Below are 17,830 nucleotides of genomic sequence, written 5' to 3'. Positions count from 1 at the left end.
CCCAGGAACATGCTCCTAATAACCCCAACATACACAGTACAATACTTGCTCAGACTAGTTACCTTAGAAAGTCAAAATTCAATCAAAATTACTCAAGTCTGAATTTAGCATCTGGTAATTGCTATTTTTAAAAAGTAATGGAGTAGATTTGGCTAGTATATTAAAGCTTGGTTTGGAAGATTAAAGTGACATGCCTAAAAATTTTGAGGATGGCCCTATTTTGAAACTGACACTACTTCCATAAACATTTTTTAAGTTACTCTTTTAAAGTTTAGAGATTATAAAAAGGACTGCTAAAGCTAAATAAAAATCTTTTCCATAGGAATTATGCTTGAGAAATTACATTTGAGATTAAATCTTTAGAATTTGATTAAAAAGATAAGTGCTTGCCATTCTCTAGCAATTTGAATTTTTAAAACTTACTCATAGAATAACAGCTCCAATTTATATGAAAACTATAATAAAACCATTTGACCAAATACAAAATCATCCAGACATATACCAGCACATATAACTTTTACTTAAAAATAGGCAGAATACGATTTTAGAAGTATAATAAACTTTCAAAACATTTGAATATGTGAATATCATGAGGTTTTTGGTTGGTGCCATTAAATCTTAAATGTCATTTAACCTGGAGATAAAATGGTACCACAAGAGCAGTATTCCAAAGAGTTGGTAGAAGATCAAACTACAAAGTCAGTAAGAGAGGTCATGAACAATAAAGTATAAAGAGCAAATTTCCAAAGACTATGGGAGTGAGGAAAGAATAGACACTAAAGAACCTCTCTGAAAATTGCCTTGTTTTACTTAAACTTGCAATGAGTTATAGAAACAGATAATAAATATATAGATAGGCCAGAAACATGTCGGATAGTGTTGAGTCCTATTATAGGGAATTAACACAGGTTGATGTGTTGGTCCTGTTTGGTGGCCCAGAAAGACCTCTCTGGAACTGCAGTATTATAAACCTAACATCTGAATGAAGGATTCAGCACTTCCGTGCAACACCTGGTGCTCAGCACAACACTGTGCATTATGCTTGAATTTTAATAAAATAACCTTTTTCTTTAAAAGAAGTATTAAAGGGAGTAATAATCTTTACTACCGGAGAACTAAGAAGTATTATTCAGGTCACTGGAAGAAATTCCTATATTAAATAAAATCTCCAGAAAAGGATCCAAAAAAAAAAAAAAAACAAAAAACAAAAAACAAAAAACAAACAAACAAAAGAAGGAAAAGCACACAGCAGAAAGATGGTGCAAAGGTCTGAAAGCAGTTTTTCCCACAGGTACATGGGGAATAAGCAAGAGTGGTACAGTTGAGGTCAGAGAAGCAAGCAGAGTCTTATAAGCTTATGTAAGGAATCCGGATTTTATTCTAAGTGGTCTGAGAATATTTTGGAGATCGTATACAAAAACTGAGATGATCTAGTTTCAATTTTTAAAGACTACACAGCTGTATGAAGAGAATGGATTGGAAAGGAGGCAAGAACTCAAGTAGGGAGACCAAGTCAGAACAAGCATTTATAGTGCCTCTTTTCCAGAAATGAATTTTTTTATATTTTATTTATTTATTCATGAGAGACAGAGACAGAGACAGAGAGAGGCAGACATAGGCAGAGGAAGCAGGCTCCCTGCAGGAAGCCTGATATGGACTCGATCCCAGACCCCAGGATCATGCCCTGAGCTGAAGGCAGATACTCAACCGCTGAGCCACCCAGGTGTCCCTCCAGAAGTGATTTAAGATCCCTCTTGAGGCTTGTATTCTAGTTGGAGAACACACAATAACAATGTGTCAGATGTTAGCAACAGTTATGGAGGAAAATAAACCACGTAATAGAGCAAGTAGGAGTACATTATTTTATATAGAGTGCTCAGGAAAATCATCACTGAAAAAGTGACATTTGAGCAGAGAAGCAGGGAAGATAGTGGGGAAAGGAGTGAGCTCTCCTGGAAAGAACAGCGGGTGCAAAAAGGTCCTGAGATGGCAGAAACACATTAGGTACTCCAGAAGAACAGGCAAGGTCTCTTATGGTTGGAAAGGACTGGAAGAGGGTCAGAGTGGAAGGAGCAGGGATCTAAGAGGCAAACACAGGACTGGAAGAGCTAAGACCCTTTAAGACAGGGTAAGCATACAGGAAAGATGAGGCCATCAGAAGACTCGGGCCTGAGGAGCTCTATGATCTAACTGGTATTTCTAATGGCCCTGTGGCTGCTCTGTTGAGAATAAACTGGGAGTGGGGAGAAAAGCAGCCTGAACGGTGGTAATTATGTTAATGTGCCAGTGGCTGAAACAAAGTGGGTAGGTGGTAATGGAGGGGTGAGAAGTGGATTCTGAATGCAATTCTGAAGACAGAGCCAAAGCTACAGCAGTTACTGAGGTGAGAGAGGATAACAGTTTGCATTAAATTAGTAGCAAATGGAGCAAAGTAAATTAATTCAGAGCAAATGTTAGAGCCAAAAAAACTTGCTGGTAGATGGAGTCTGGAAAGTAAAGGACAAGGAGGAGGGGTTTCTCCCAGGTATTTGGTATGAGCAACCGAGTGGATACTGGTATAGACAAGTCCAAGTTCTAGGTCGGTCCTGTTGAATCTGTGACATGACGTTCACGTGAAAATATCAAATAAGCACTTGGACAGAGGAGTCTAGAATTCCAGGAGGTCAGGGCTAAGAACAGGAGACAAAGAATCAGTAATTCATGGATAGCTCTGCAAGCCAGCAAGTTTACTAGAGAGAGAATGTGCTGGAAGGAAGAATAAATAGGCCAACATTTTGAAGACATGCCGAGAAACTGCCCATATGGGAAAATGACAAGGAACAGCTTGAAATGGCTGAGGACTGAAAGAAACACTAACCCAGAGTAGAAAGTAAAGAGCATTTAAAGGAAGTATACAACAGCTCTGTGGAGGTAATAGAGCAATCCTGGGGGGCTGCTGGGTAGAAGCAAAGAGCGAGCGAGCAGGACAGAGTGAGCGCAGAGTGGCCGTTGCAGTCTCACCAAGACACGCTGCCCACACATCCTGCTGCAGAAAGAGAAGCAGCTGGAGGGGGCCATTTGTGAGACAGGATTGTTGCTGACAAAATGGTCCCTTCAAGGAGGTGAAATTGCTGACGGAGAAGGGGAAATGGCAGGAGTAAGAAACAGAGCAGATAGGTTGGCCTTTCACTGGAGCAGGCCACTCACTCACAGGGACATGAGAGAGATAACGAACAGAGCTCCCGTATGGCTGCTGGGAAGGTCTGACAATGGGAGTGAAGAACTCCTGTCTCACTGCTCCTGTGTTTCTAAAAAATGTTGGTAAAAGGCCACTTCCCTCAGCTAACATCCAAGTGGCAGATGCAGGGACAGTTTTCACATTAATCATATGCCCACTATCCAGTTACTACCAACATGCATGTCTGCATTTGGCAACACACTAAACATTTCAGTCACAAGACAAAGTATACTTTGGGTATTTGTTAACATGGACACTAGTATCTTTGTTCAAATACCTCATTTTCCAGAATCAGAAGTTAGATACTTGTAACTCTTAAAGGAGTCAGCCTTTCAAAATGCACTTTATACATTAATGGTGCAACCACCCAACTACTTCAGTGTGAGAACCAGTTAAAACAAATGACATGTAAACTGACTCCTAACTCTGGGAAATGAACTAGGGGTGGTGGAAGGGGAGGTGGGCGGGGGGGGGGGGATGACTGGGTGACGAGCACTGAGGTGGGCACTTGACGGGATGAGCACTGGGTGTTATTCTATATGTTGGCAAATTAAACACCAATAAAAAATAAATTTATAAAAAAAATAATAAACTGACTCTAGAGGGTATCTTTTGACAGTAGCAGTTCTTCCCTCATTTCTGGTAGCAGACCCTCCTCCACCCATGACCGCTCTTGGGGAAACTGTTATTGCATGTATTTCTGGCAGGATAAGCTGCAGAGCTGATCATGTTACCAAGCCAAGCACATGAGAGTCTATTCCTGGGATTCTGAAAGTGAGGCTGGGAGGGAAAGCTCTCTCTCATCACAAGCTTTAAATTCTATCCCAGGAGGCAGGCAGCCTCATACACAGAATACATATGAGCTCAAAGGCCAAAGGCAACACACAGGCAGGAAAGAGATAAAGACACAAAGAGAAACAAAGACACAAAGATGGAGTGAGGGCAGAGAGACGAGAAATGGAGGGAGAATGTGTAAGGCTGGGACTAGGAAAGAAGGCCCACGTTGCTGGAGTCCATGAGACCTGCGGGCACCGAGGCCAGCCCTAGCTCTAGCTTCCTGGGTACTGGTTACAGCACTGCCCTTCCTCACTGGAGTGGGTGTGAGATCAGCACCTATCACTTGCAACCAAGAGTTAGTGGACATTCCGCCAGACCAGAGTAAAAATGAGCGGGGACACAGGCAAGCCATCAGACAGAGAGACTCTCCTCTTCTTGCTCAAGGGAAGGTAAGCCAGAGCACATGCAGGTGCATCTCCACAGACCCAGAGCAGCCAGCTGGGTGGCCAGTCTCATTCGAGCCTCAAGATGTTGTGCACCTGTGTGCGCATGTGTGTTCTGCCAGAGGGGGAAGCAGAAGACGGCCATTAGGTGAAAAGCTAGACTGATGGGTAGTAAGGGTTGAACGGTGTTCCTCCAAAACAGAGAAGCTGAAGCTGTAATTCCAATACCTCAGAATGACCTTACATGGAAGCAAGGTCAGGACAGAGATAATTAGCTTCAGACAAGGTCATATTGGAATATGGTGGGCACCTACCCCCACATGATGGGGCCTCATTAGGAGTCAGACATGTGAAGAGATACTCGGGGAAAATATCATGCAGATTATGCAGTTGTGACCCAAGAAAGGCCAGGTGGCCAGCAAACCACTAGAGGCCATGGAGGGGCACAGGTGGATTCCCCATGGGTTTCAGAGGGAGCATGGCCTTGCAATAACATTGATTTTGGACTTCTAGCCTCCAACACCAAGAGACGACAAATTTCTGTTGCATGAAGCCACCTGGTTTGTGATACTTACAGAAGCCCCAGGAAACTGCTACACTAGGTTAGATTGTGGGTGAATGTGTGTGGATAACTTTATACATGTTCATGTGAGCACCTGCCAAAAATATCCCTCCACACTGAGGAAAAATGTGACCCCTTCAGTACTTAATAAGAACATGAACTAAGGAGCAGGATCTGAATTCTGTTGTTTATTAGCTATGTGATGTTTCCTCATTTTTAAATCAGTATTTAGAAATAGCCCTTCGTGATGCTAGTGTGGGGATTAAGCGAGCAGATATGTGTGCAGCACAGACTAGTACCCGGCATATAAAACGACGATTTAAGTGTTAGTGTCATTTGGATCGTTACAAACAGCCACGTTTAAATGAAAAAGTGTGTTTACTTGAACAAAACTGAAGCTGAAACAATTTCTCAGAACAGGACCCTAGTATGGACAGCTGGGTGGTTCAACATTTGGGCGTCTACCTCTGGCTCAAGGTATGATCCTGGAGGTCCAGGATCAAGTCCCACATTAGTCTCCCTGCATGGAGGCTGCTTCCCTCTGTGTCTCTCATGAATAAATAAAATCTTAAAAATTAAGAAAAAAAGAATAGGATCTGGTACAGTCAACTCTAACAACTTTACAAGACAACAGAAGAATGATTACTCAGTCCTGTCAAGTTTTCCAGTGATGAGTACTGAAAACCCAGTATATTTTTTTCAATTTCCTAAAATTCTTTGCTAAGCTTATTTATATGAGAAAATCTATGAACAAAAACATACATAATTATTAAAAAATAATTAAGACAAAAAATAATTAAGACAACTTCCACATAAAATTTCATATATGGGGCAGCCCGGGTGGCTCAGCAGTTTAGCGCCACCTTCAGCCCAGGGTATGATCCTGGAGACGCAGGATCCAGTCCCATGTCGGGCTCCCTGCATGGAGCCTGCTTCTCCCTCTGCCTGTGTCTCTGCCTCTCTCTCTCTCTCTCTCTCTCTCTCTCTGTCTCTCATGAATAAATAAATAAAATCTTTAAAAAATTTAAAAAAAAGTTTCATTTATGAATAAAATGTTAAATAGAAATGCAGGATTTCTAGAAAAAAATGTCAGCATACATCTTCACCTATGCCAGATTTTTCATTTCCAAACTTCCTGTGGTTTAAGAATACAGATTCGCTATTCTTAGATGACTCCATTTCAATTAAAATACTTTATATAGTTTTTCTTTAACATAGTTTTCCAAATTCTCTTGAGAAAAATCAAAATATGCTATAGTTTACTTACAAATGAATAACTTTTCATTCTTTCTGAGAAGATAGATTTTAAAAATGGATTGCATAGATTGTAAGCTAAAAGACAAATTCTTCATTTTTTGCTTAGAGCAAAAAATAATTCATTTTAAAGGCTTTTCCCCCCTTAGGATTATGGGTATTACTTTTACTTTAGTTATCTAAGTCAAACACTTGATTCCCTGCTTTAAAGTCCTAATTAAGAACAAATGTATAAATGTCTAAAGTGTTTTCACAATAAAATAATTTTTTAAATCTCAAACACTATTAACTAAATATAGGATGTCAACGATGCATCAGATTTACTACAAAGTAGTGTAAACCAGTCACATGCAACATACATTTTTTAATCCAGTAAGGGTTTTAAGATAAGTAGAATGAAGGAAAAGACTTTATAATCTTCTAAACCAAGGGTAACATAAACTCAAATGTAAATTAAAAACCAAATAATTCCGGTCAGCAGTCTAGTTCTAGAAAAGCACTGCACTTACCCAGAGTTTTACATGCAAACAGAGCCATGGCACTTTGCAATCTGTCTGGTCTGAGGGCCTGTACCACGAGAACCTTAAAATAAAGTGTGGGGCATTTTTAAATAGTAAGTTCCCCTGAGAACTTTAAGCAGTAGTTAAGCAGTAGTTAATGTTAGTTTATTAAACAAATATTTACTTAAATACGTGAACACTGATCACTGATCCACAATATTTTCTTACACAAACTGTCACAATAGTTTTATACAAAGATACGTCCTTAATAGTGAAAACTTTTACTAAAACCCATTTACTGCCTCAAGCTTCTCATCTGAGTCAGCAGGAGCATGCAGTAGCCATAGGTCTCACTCTGTTTTCAGTATCTGACAAGGGCCAAAAGCAGGTGAAAGCAAGAGCATATACATGAGGCCTTCTTGTAACCATCGAAGAGAAGCCCTCAAATCCTAAGATTTTCAAATCACTATTTTTACAGTCAATCACGTATAAACCTAGATGTTTCTGTTTTCAAATAAAGTTCTTCTTAGCTTTCTTTCCTTCCTTTTTTAAACTGTACTTGGTAAAGGGGCATTCAGTGTGGAGAGACAAGGACAAAAGTGCCCGCAGCCAAGGAAGAGACACAAACCAGGGTCAGTGACCCGGAGGACCTGCTCCTAGAGAGCCCAGCCACTCCCAGCCTGTGCCTCCCCAACTGATAGGGCAGAACCCATCAGCAGGTTCACTACTCTGTTGAGATCCAGACTGGGAAAACTTGCCAGGACTCTTTCTCTATGGCACAGTCACTCTTTGTTTGGAGACAGGGGAGGAGGCGGAGGGAAGAAGTAGGGCCACAGGGGGACATCCTATCCAGAAATTCTGCCGGTGACATCCCCCTCACCCAGGCAGATGGAAAAGCTGAAAGCCTTTCCTCGCCATAACATTATGCCACACCCAAAGGCAGAGCTTTCTTTGAAATAGCTTCTGAATACAAAAGAAATGTCAGATATTTTTATGCATTGAGATAACTCACCTGCTGAAATGAGGACACTTTCTTTGCCAGAATAGATGGAAACTCTTGCTCACACACCGAGCTGTGATAGTATGTCCGCCACAGAGCCACGTCGTCAAAGCAGAGGGTCTGATAAAGACTGGGGAGGGCAATCTAAAACACAAGCAAAGCCCCACACAATGAGCCACAAGCACATATGTGTGCACTACTGAAAAAGTAAACTAAAACCAAGTACCAATGGGCACGTGTTGGCTGCTTTCCCCCCTTCACACTGCTAATTTCTAGATCAGAAACAGGGTGTGGACTGCTCCAACCCATAAGCAGGTAAAATTAAACATTTCCCAAGTAGCACGAAAGCAGTACGTGCAAGTGATCGAGTCTTGTCTCTACAGAAGAACCTCACCTTCTGGAGAAAGGACAGATGTGTGTGAGTGTGCACGAACCTGTGCCTCGCTTCAGCTGCACAGGACGATCACAACTGCCAACTTTCCTACCAACACCAAATCCTGAGGAAAGCATGTATTTCCTAGCCCACATCTACTTATGTCTCATTCGTACACATCTTGGCTTCCTTGCCCCTAGACGTTCTAAGTCTCTACTTATTAATCTCTACCCAAGATTTCTCATCAGTTCCTACTGAGCATTCAGCATTCACCTTAAACACCACTGTCTAAGGCAGCCCCAGTGGCTCAGAGGTTTGGCGCTGCCTTCAGCCCAGGGCCTGATTCTGGAGACCCGGATCGAGTCCCACATCAGGCTCCTTGCATGGAGCCTGCTTCTCCCTCTGCCTGTGTCTCTGCCTCTCTCTCTCTGTCTGTCATGAATAAATAAATTTAGAAAATCTTAAAAAAAAATGCCACCATCTCTCAAGGCTCTGCCTTAACACATTTGTTCCCTTCTACCTCCAAGACTACCATCTCTTCCAAACTTGGTTTTTCATCCTTCTCAGCCTTACTGAGGTATCACTGACAAAATCGTATGTATTTAAGGAATGCTCTCATAAGCATTTACACTGTGAAATAATTACCACAATGAAATAAATTCACACTTGTTAATAATATTCTCTTATAGATGGATAGATCACACTTTCTTCATCCATTCATCCACTGATGAACATGTAGATTGTGACTATATCTTGGGTGAATTATAATAATAAACATTTCCTTTGAATTTATACCCAGAGGTAAGAAGTAGGACTGCTGGAGCATACAGTAGTTCTAGTTTTAATTTTTTGAGGACACTCCACAATGTTTTCATAAAGGCTGCGCCAATTTATATTCTTACCAACAGTGTACATTTCCCCTTTTCTCCATCACACTGCCATTGCATGTTATCTTGTCTTTCCAATTATAGCCATCCTAAGAGTTGTGAACTGGTACCTGTGATTGACTTTGTATTTCCCTAATGATCAGTGATGCTGAGCACCTTTTTCGTATATATGTCAGCCATTTGTATGTCCGTTTTAGAAAAAGCTCTATTCAGGTCTTTTGCCCATTAAAAATTTTTTTGAGTGTATTTTGAGTATATATGTTACATTAGTTTTAGCTATACAACTATGTCATCACAAGCACCATCTCTCTCCAAACAGTGCTATCACATCACCACTGACTCTGTTCCCTGTGCTGTGCCTCATCTCCCACGCCACTTCACCGACTTTGCCCATCCCCCCTTCCCTCTGGCAATCTCTCTTCCAAACTTTTATCAACACTGGGCTTCAAGATGAGAAATGTAAATCTGTATATATGGATAACTGTTATTGAAAAGAATGGCGAATTTGGAAGATATGTATCTGCAGTACTAGAATGTCACATGGCATAAACATAAATCAAGTACTTAAGGATGCTTCATCCAAGTAGCTATATTCACTTCTAAATAACCCATTATATTGCCCAAATTTCATTATGTAACTTGACTAAAATTAAACTTACACAGTAGAAAATTAAGTATATTTCACTTTCATTATTTTTAATAAGTGATCTAAGCCTATTAGGATAACATTTGATGGTAGTCTATTAAATTTAGTGGCAATTAGTGTATAAGGGCCTCCTGCTACCAGTTTATGCTCCACATTATATAATCATTCTGTTTTTGGCTAGAAATGTGGGATGGCCATAGTGCAGTAGGCAGCATGCTGGTCTCCCAATAGACCAAAAGATTCACTGACAACAAAACAGGATCTACTGACTCTATTCGATAAAAACCTATGAAAAACAGGCAGTACAGAGTCGTGGTAACCAGCCCAGACTCTGCCACCAGGAGCCCAATATCAAATCCTGACTCTACTTCCTAAGTCACCATAAGCAGAGACCACATCGCTCTGGGCCTGGTTTTCTCATCTGTCAAATGAGGACAGGAACAGGAGCTTCCTCATCAGGCTGTTGGAAACATGCAGTGAAGTGATCCACTTTCACGCTCTGCATAACGCTGTGAAAACAGTAAGTCACCAGCAAGCACCTCTACTCTTGCTGTTTTTACTACGTGCCACTGTCACATGACAGCAGCTGTAAGGCGTAGGGAAGGAAAAAAGGAAAAGAAACATACGTATAGATTTTGAGAGAAGGAGGTTCATCTCGTTTTGCGTTCCCAACTAAAGTACCAGTGAGGCCTGAGTACAGAACACAGACGAACTGCTGGCAGTTGGGCTTCTGAACTGCATTTCCTGCTCTCGCCCTGTCCTCAGCATCCACCTTACACCCAGGAACCAATGTAAGTTGGAAAGTTGTATGAATGCATACATTCAAACGTGTATGTTGAATGAAAGATTTAGCTACAGATTAAAGCACTAATCAGAATAATCAATTCTTTACTATCCTTTTACCCAGGGATTTGATGGCATATTCACAGAATTATCAACACTAAGTATAATAGGGAGCATGTAAAAAAATAAGCGATTTAAGTACAGGAAAATTTTAAATACCCCCAAAGTAGAAATGTCATGAATACCTTTAGCGTTGCCACTGCCCAGCTTCGCTCCTGGTCTATCCACGATGGGAGCTGATCACGGATTCTTTGCTGAGAGTCCTTTATAGGAAAAATTATTCTCTTTGGTATATTTGGTAAAATTCAGACTTAGAAAAATTAACAAGTGACTAGCTAATTTTATGAGCACTAATTTTAAAAAACTCATTCTATGTATTTCTACTTTATTTTACAAGTCACTATGATAAAATTTGATATAACAAGGTATAGATAACAATTTACATAAATGTATTCATTTTCATTGTGCATAATCTTTTATGAAACTTCAGAAAAATGGAATAAAATATAATGAACTGCTATAAATTTTGCATTTCAGACATAATCTAGATTTTGCAACACATTTCGGGTTATGTTGCTTTGAAGAAAAATATTATTCATTACATGTTCAGACAGAAAATTAGTAGAGAAAAAGCTAAATTTGAATGACATTATCAAAAATTAAAAAAAAATCTTAAACAAGTTATGTAAGAATTTTCCTAGTCATACACAAAATTTTATTTTCTCAAGATCATCAAAGTCTTCTTGGAATAAAACATATACTGAAAGAAACTGTATTAGTTTCTTAGTATTTAAGTAGTATTATTCTGATGAGAATAAATGTCTTTATGTCTATTTTAAAGTACAGTAGGAGACAAGAACATGTTCCTCTAAAGTATAATTTCAACAGTACTTTAAAATTCCTCTGAAGCAAATATCTTATGAAGTCAAAGCCAGAAATATTTTCCCGAAGAGTGAAATAATTTTATTATTTTTACTTACAGCTTTCCGCAACATGTCTCCCACAACCACACCTGTAAACGTATCCCATTCCTATTGAATAAAATATGAGTAAAACAAGAAATATAAAAATACTAACCACTTAACAGAATTTTTTAAATTTCCCTATAAGATGGCTTATAATGCAGCTTTCTAAGGATGTGGAAAACAAAAAAACTCACCTTCCCACTTCTGGTACATCAACATCAAGAATGAGTTCATGTACCAACATAAAACATTCATATGAAAACTACCAGAAACAATTTTACTCAAGAAAAAAATAACTACAATTCCTATATGTATATATAATGTTTCATCTATAAGTTTATGTGTTGTGTTCAGTGTATGTCCTATTACATGACATTTTTCACTAATAAATAAGCACTTTACTGGTGTACCAAAAATTTTAAAATTGTGTATCCTGGGGAAAAAAAATAGAGAAAAGTACTTCCATTAAGTTATCTTTACCAACAGATTAGAAGAGGACTGCCATTATTCATATTTTACCTTAATCCACAAAATCACAACAGATCCAATGTTACAGAATCTAACACTCCAAGAAAATCTATTACTTCCCTTGAGCTTCCCCTAGTGTCACATATTATTTGTTACATACTGGTCAGCAAATAAAGAAAACACATAAAATTTGAGAGCAATATAGAAAAAAAAAAAAAGATTACTTCCTGCCTCCACCCAGCCTGACCACTCACTCCTCTTACTGAAATTATACAATCACATTAAAGAAGAAGTGATTGCTATTAGTAGCTAGGAGTCAGAGAAAAATGTTCTCCTTTACCAACATTTAATTATACTCCAGGAGGGAAAACTAGGGGATATTAAATCTTCCACGGTGTGGAAAATACTGATCATGGTGGACATCATTATACAGGAGGAGGGAAAGACATCAAAGCTAATGGTAGAAATAAAGGAGTCAAATTAAAGAATTCAGGAGAAACAACACAAGTCAACCAGAGCACGTGGAATCAGAGAGAACAATGAGAAAACAGGCACATGGAAAAGTCTGTGCTCTTTTAAGTATTCAAATCAGGAGAATCCAGGACATAAATAGAATCTGACCAAGGAGAATTAAGGGTTACACGGTCATGGTCCATATACTAATCCCCCCCACACACACACTCTCCTACTCTACTCTCACTTTATGATATTGGCCAGAAAATCACTTACAGATAATTCTTTTTAAATATTAGCACACCAGAGATGGATTGGTTAGCTCTAACTTGACGGAAGTTCTTTTCAAGTTGGAGTCACGTGATATGGCAGACCAGAAATAAAGTTATAGATAAAGAAGATAAATTACACATGAAAAAGATGAACATAAGGCTTTGAGCTCAAGGAAGCTTCTGAGAACTACCCAGCCTCTGGCTTCACAGGCTGACTGTAGCTGAGTACCCCTAATGTGTCAGTACGTACCTGCATGAGCTTGAGTGCCTGGATGGGGATGAGAAGCCATGGGCGGGGGTTCAGAAAGGTCCAGGCATGGTGAGAAGTCCCACTACCTCACCATCGCTGCCCAACCCCGGGCTCCCGCGAAGGGGAGAAGCGGACATGAGCATCTTACACTACATGTCTAACTTAGTAAAAAAACTAAAAGGCTTATAAATACTTTTCAGACTAAAGTTACCTCTAATCTCACCATAATTCTGCCCATTACCAAATGTCCTTGTAACTCTAACATTGTCCTCTTTTATTCCACTTACATTCTCTTGAAAAAGTTCAGGATGCATGCCTCGAACAAAATGCAAAGCGAACATCAACTGATCTGCCTGTAAAGAATAATAAAATGTTATCTTGCTGTTTCTAAACTTGTGTTTCTGGAAAAGCTTAGTCCTGAAATTTCAGTTCACAAAATCTGTGTTCTATCTTTAAATTATTTACTCCTATCAATATAAAATGTGACTGTTCAGGTAGCACCTACACAGGGCAACACTTCCGAGTTGGGTGGGAAAGATAAAGAACCCAAAGTTTTAGAGAAAAATGCTAAATATTAGTCATGATATACATCTCTTTAAAAAAAAATAGTTTTATTTAAGTACCTGAAATCCAATTTTGAGGTCTGAATTCTCACTAATAAAATCAACCTCCTACATCAGGACTCTTCCATTTGTCATGTGTATGCTTACATGATCCAAAACATTCTATATGCCCCCTAAATCAAGACATTTCATTTCTAAAAAGTTATGCAAAGGGATGATAAATGTATTCATAGATAAGAAATGAGGATACTTATTGCAAGATTTTTTATTATGGAGGAAAAACTGAAACAATCTTAAATGTTCAAAAATTTTTCATAAATAATATTCAAAATATGTAGCATAGCCCATATTATGGAAGGAGGAGCAATATGGATATACATATGCAAAAAATGGAAATGTGGTATTAATTTTTATAGCTGATTTACTTTACAACTATAGGTTATTTTTTATTTTTCTTTATATTTTATAAGTTTTCTAAAATAAGCTTATGTCATTTCTGTTAAAAAATATAGTAAATGTTTATTAACAACAACAAAAAACCACATCTATTCAAGCACTATATTTCCCACTAGTTTATAATTTAAGCATTTTATACAGCTTCTCCCATACTAAAAATAACACTTTATATCCAATATGTGCATAGGATTATAAATCTACACACGGAGTAACCATAAGGGCTATAAAGATTACCAGCAAGTGATCTTTCATGCAAGAAAGTCACCCCTCTGTCAGAAAGATTCAATGTCTTGAATAATACAATACAGAAGAATAATTTACTTTATAAAAGTATATGTTCTGTATACAGCAAGTACTCAACAAATGCCTATGTAGTGAATAAATAAAAACCATGTGTTCACAACCATAACATAGGCAATGACTAAAAAAAATCTCAAAGTAGAAAAATTTATGCAGCCGCCCACTCAGATGTGGGAGAAAAATATTACAACCAACTACCATGTGTATGAAGTAATTCCCAGGTGACTTAAAGATATAAAAAGCAAGACATGGCCATTTCGGGAGATGTGCAGTGTTCCTAGGTATCAGAAAGAATTCAGGTTTGGGGTTGAAGAGTAACTGGCTGGATAAGCCACTAAGACGCTTAATGCACATGGTAATGGATATTTAAAATGCATCTCTCATTTAAGGTAAAGAAATAATGATTAAGATATATTTACACACAAATTCACACACAGTATTACTACATTTATCTTAGCCATTTCTTCCTTTGACCTAAGGAAAAATAATGCAGTCTCTAGGGTTAATTAAGAAAAGGCAAAGCTCTGCCATTCTATGATTCTTAGATTAGCCACTGGGGTCGGTGGGCTAACTGTTGATTATTAACTGAGGCCAAATTCCAAAATGTTGGCAAAGAATAAGCCACATAATATACAGTCCATAAATACATAATAGTGGCTCTCCTTCTCTCTGCTTTCTGGTCCCAGAAAACATCATGGCCTTAGGGATAAGTATATAATCACATGATATCATCCACAGATAATGACATAAGGTACACTTTATGCTAATGACCTACATGAGGCCAACCAAGATCTGGGAGAACTAAATATGCTCCTTATCCTATAATTGTCCAAAATACTTAGGTTACTGAAATAAACACTTCTGATCTCTTGGGGAAAAAAAGAAGAATGACAAAACCAATAATCTCAACTGAAACTGCTTGACAGCTTTCTCCATTTCTTCTCCATTTGTTTTAGTTTATTAAAAGTCTAAATTTTCTGTTACAAAACAAGTCAATCATTTTTTGTTTCAGGTTAAGTTGCTTTTCCTTGGCTGTGATGTGAATATTAATAAGCCTCTGTTTCAAGGGTCTGTTGCTGTCACACTGCTGTCACCAATACAACAGCAAAATCAGCAAGAGAGACTGGCAGGCAGTTTAATGTGAAGCTGATTGCTAAAAATCCCAAGTTCTTTCACTAAAAAATGAAATCGGTTCCCTGCTAAGTCAGATGATAATGTACGTCATTGCTTTAAAAGTAATGTGCTTTCTGAATTGTGATTCAATACTGAAACTCCACAGAATGCTGAATTCACATTGAATAACTTTAATATTACTGATGAAAAAATATGAATATTATAAACCAGATATTCCATCACCGATTAAAATAGGTCTTAAGAATAATACATGATAGCTTTTTAAAAATGAGTGAAGTTGTTCACAACAGAAAAGTATCTCTCCAGACAAGCAATAAAAATTCCACTTGGGCGCTATGATGTCAAAAGTGTCCAACCTTACAAGCTCTCCTCCCATGCAATAAAATGCTGGCTGTAGCCCAAATTACGTGTATTTTTAAAAGATAATGTGACTTAAAAGAAGTAACCCTAACTAAACTTCGCTGATATATTAAATCATTTTGGTACAGAACATGTATTATATCTACCCCTAATTACATTACAAAGTACATAAGGATTTAAATCTCATCAGTAAGTCTAATGTATTATTACTAAAAATAAGAATATATAAGCAGAGGCACAGATATATAGTTTAGAAACAGGAAATACCTAATACACTACTAATCTTTAGAATTAATATGAAAGTTGATCTTTTCACCTAAACATTTTTCAAGAATAATATTTATTTATAACATAAATACTTCCATAAGGATTTTGGAGGCACCTTAAAATAAGTTCAGGTCTGTGATATTTTCACAAATCATGGCCTATTTTAGTGTATAGGTCTTGAAAGGAAAGTTAAAAAAGCATTAAATATATTAGAAGAGTGAGTGAAATGAAACTTTGCCACTTTAATATATTTGCTAGAAAAATAAGAGATTAAAGATACATTAAAAACTAATCATAAAAATCTATAACATAGCAATCAAAAAATAAATAAATCCAATGAAAAATAGAAAAACAAGGAAGCAAGGATGCAAAGAACGAGATACTTTAATTACTCTGTGGGTTAAATTATTAACTGATAAACTTCTGGAAGGCAATTTGATAATATTCAACAAAGTTTGGAAAGCATTTTGTCTTGGACAGAAATTATACTTCTTCCATGAAGAAATTTAATGAATAGAAATACTTACACATGTACATAAAGATAGATTTACAAAATTTCACCATGGTCACTCATAATAGCAAAAATACATCAATAATATCCACCAACAGAGTAGTAGATAAACTAGCATACCATATTATGGAATACCACAGAAGCACTAAAAGTAATGAGGTTAGTATATTCTACTTATGGAAACATCTTCAGGACCTGTCACTATAAAAGAGATGCAACACAACAAAATATGTAATAAGGAAAAGAAAAAGTTTATTTGCACACATGAACTTGAAGAGAAAGGAAATGGACTGGAAGGAACCAATCAAGCCTTGGACTGGTTTACTCCAATGGAGTGAAGCATCAGAACAGGGAGAAACAATGGAGGTTTTTTTTTTTTTACATAGTTTTCTGTATGTGCATATAGTTTCATAAAGTTTGAAATGCTTTCAGAAAGTATTTTTAAGTTGTGTCTGTGTAATAAACATTTTTAAGTATTATGTGCAGTAACATATTACACAAATGTTAGAGATGTCATCTATCTATGTCTAACATCTATGTCTAACATTTTATCTATCTAGGGTCATAACATTTTAGGGACAAAATGGACTTTGAGATCATCTGCTTATAATTCCTCAACGTATACAAGTTAAAACTGAGGTCCAAACAGGTGATTTTTAGGACGGCTAACCATCAGACCTCCAAAATACACCCATACAGTCCACAGATCTATGTAGGTATCGTCACAGTTCTCATTAAAGAAACATCCTACAGAAATGCCCGACTACAGGTCTGTGAGTCTCAAGTAAGGATCGTCAACATTGTCACTCTACTCATAAAAAACACTACTATCCCTTTCTAAAGAACATATTAACTGTGTCTTTTCAAAGATTTTCTAAGAACCCTACATAATTGTGCCATACTAACTCTATTTCTCTCACATAGTTAATTGCCTTTACAAAGCTCTTCCTCAACTTATCTCAACCCAAACCCTAGACTGGTACTTGAAAAAAAAAAAAAAAACTCCTAAGTGAAAAGCTTCTGTTTTCTATAATCAAAAATTTTTAAAGTACATTTCATTTTATATTCCTTGGGGGCCCTCGTAATGTGAAGACGTCTGTGACAAATCTTGTAACTCAGGATCAGGCATTAGTTTGCTTCCTAATGCCAGGAATAGGAACCAATCTTGTCCTCAATCTAAGGGACATTGGCAGTGTCAAGATATTTTTGATTTTAGCAAATATGTGAAGGAAGTGCTACTGAACAGACCGCCACAGTAAATCCTACTATGGCCCAAAATGTCAACAGTCCTGAGGCGGAGAAACCCCAGCTGGAAAATGACCTTTACAA

The 17,830-nt window shown here is 37.7% G+C and overlaps 1 protein-coding gene across 3 annotated transcripts in view; it reads right to left on the bottom strand.

Moving 5' to 3' along the window:
- Positions 1-17,830, bottom strand: part of DYNC2H1 (dynein cytoplasmic 2 heavy chain 1) — a 341,276-nt gene that overhangs the window by 170,842 nt on the left and 152,604 nt on the right. For 2 of the 3 annotated variants that reach the window (XM_055305872.1, XM_055305873.1), the window contains 5 exons: positions 13,198-13,263; positions 11,483-11,533; positions 10,688-10,765; positions 7,766-7,897; positions 6,763-6,835 (listed from right to left, as the gene is read on the bottom strand). In XM_055305872.1, the coding sequence (XP_055161847.1) occupies positions 6,763-6,835; positions 7,766-7,897; positions 10,688-10,765; positions 11,483-11,533; positions 13,198-13,263 (400 nt within the window). The remainder of the gene's footprint in view (positions 1-6,762; positions 6,836-7,765; positions 7,898-10,687; positions 10,766-11,482; positions 11,534-13,197; positions 13,264-17,830) is intronic. The other variant, XM_055305874.1, reaches the window with a different exon arrangement.

This window comes from Nyctereutes procyonoides, unplaced genomic scaffold (assembly GCF_905146905.1).
Source record: "Nyctereutes procyonoides isolate TBG_1078 unplaced genomic scaffold, NYPRO_anot_genome, whole genome shotgun sequence".
NCBI classification, from domain to species: domain Eukaryota; kingdom Metazoa; phylum Chordata; class Mammalia; order Carnivora; family Canidae; genus Nyctereutes; species Nyctereutes procyonoides.
The sequence above is the reverse complement of the archived record's forward strand: the minus strand, read 5'-3'. Positions and strand labels throughout refer to the sequence as shown.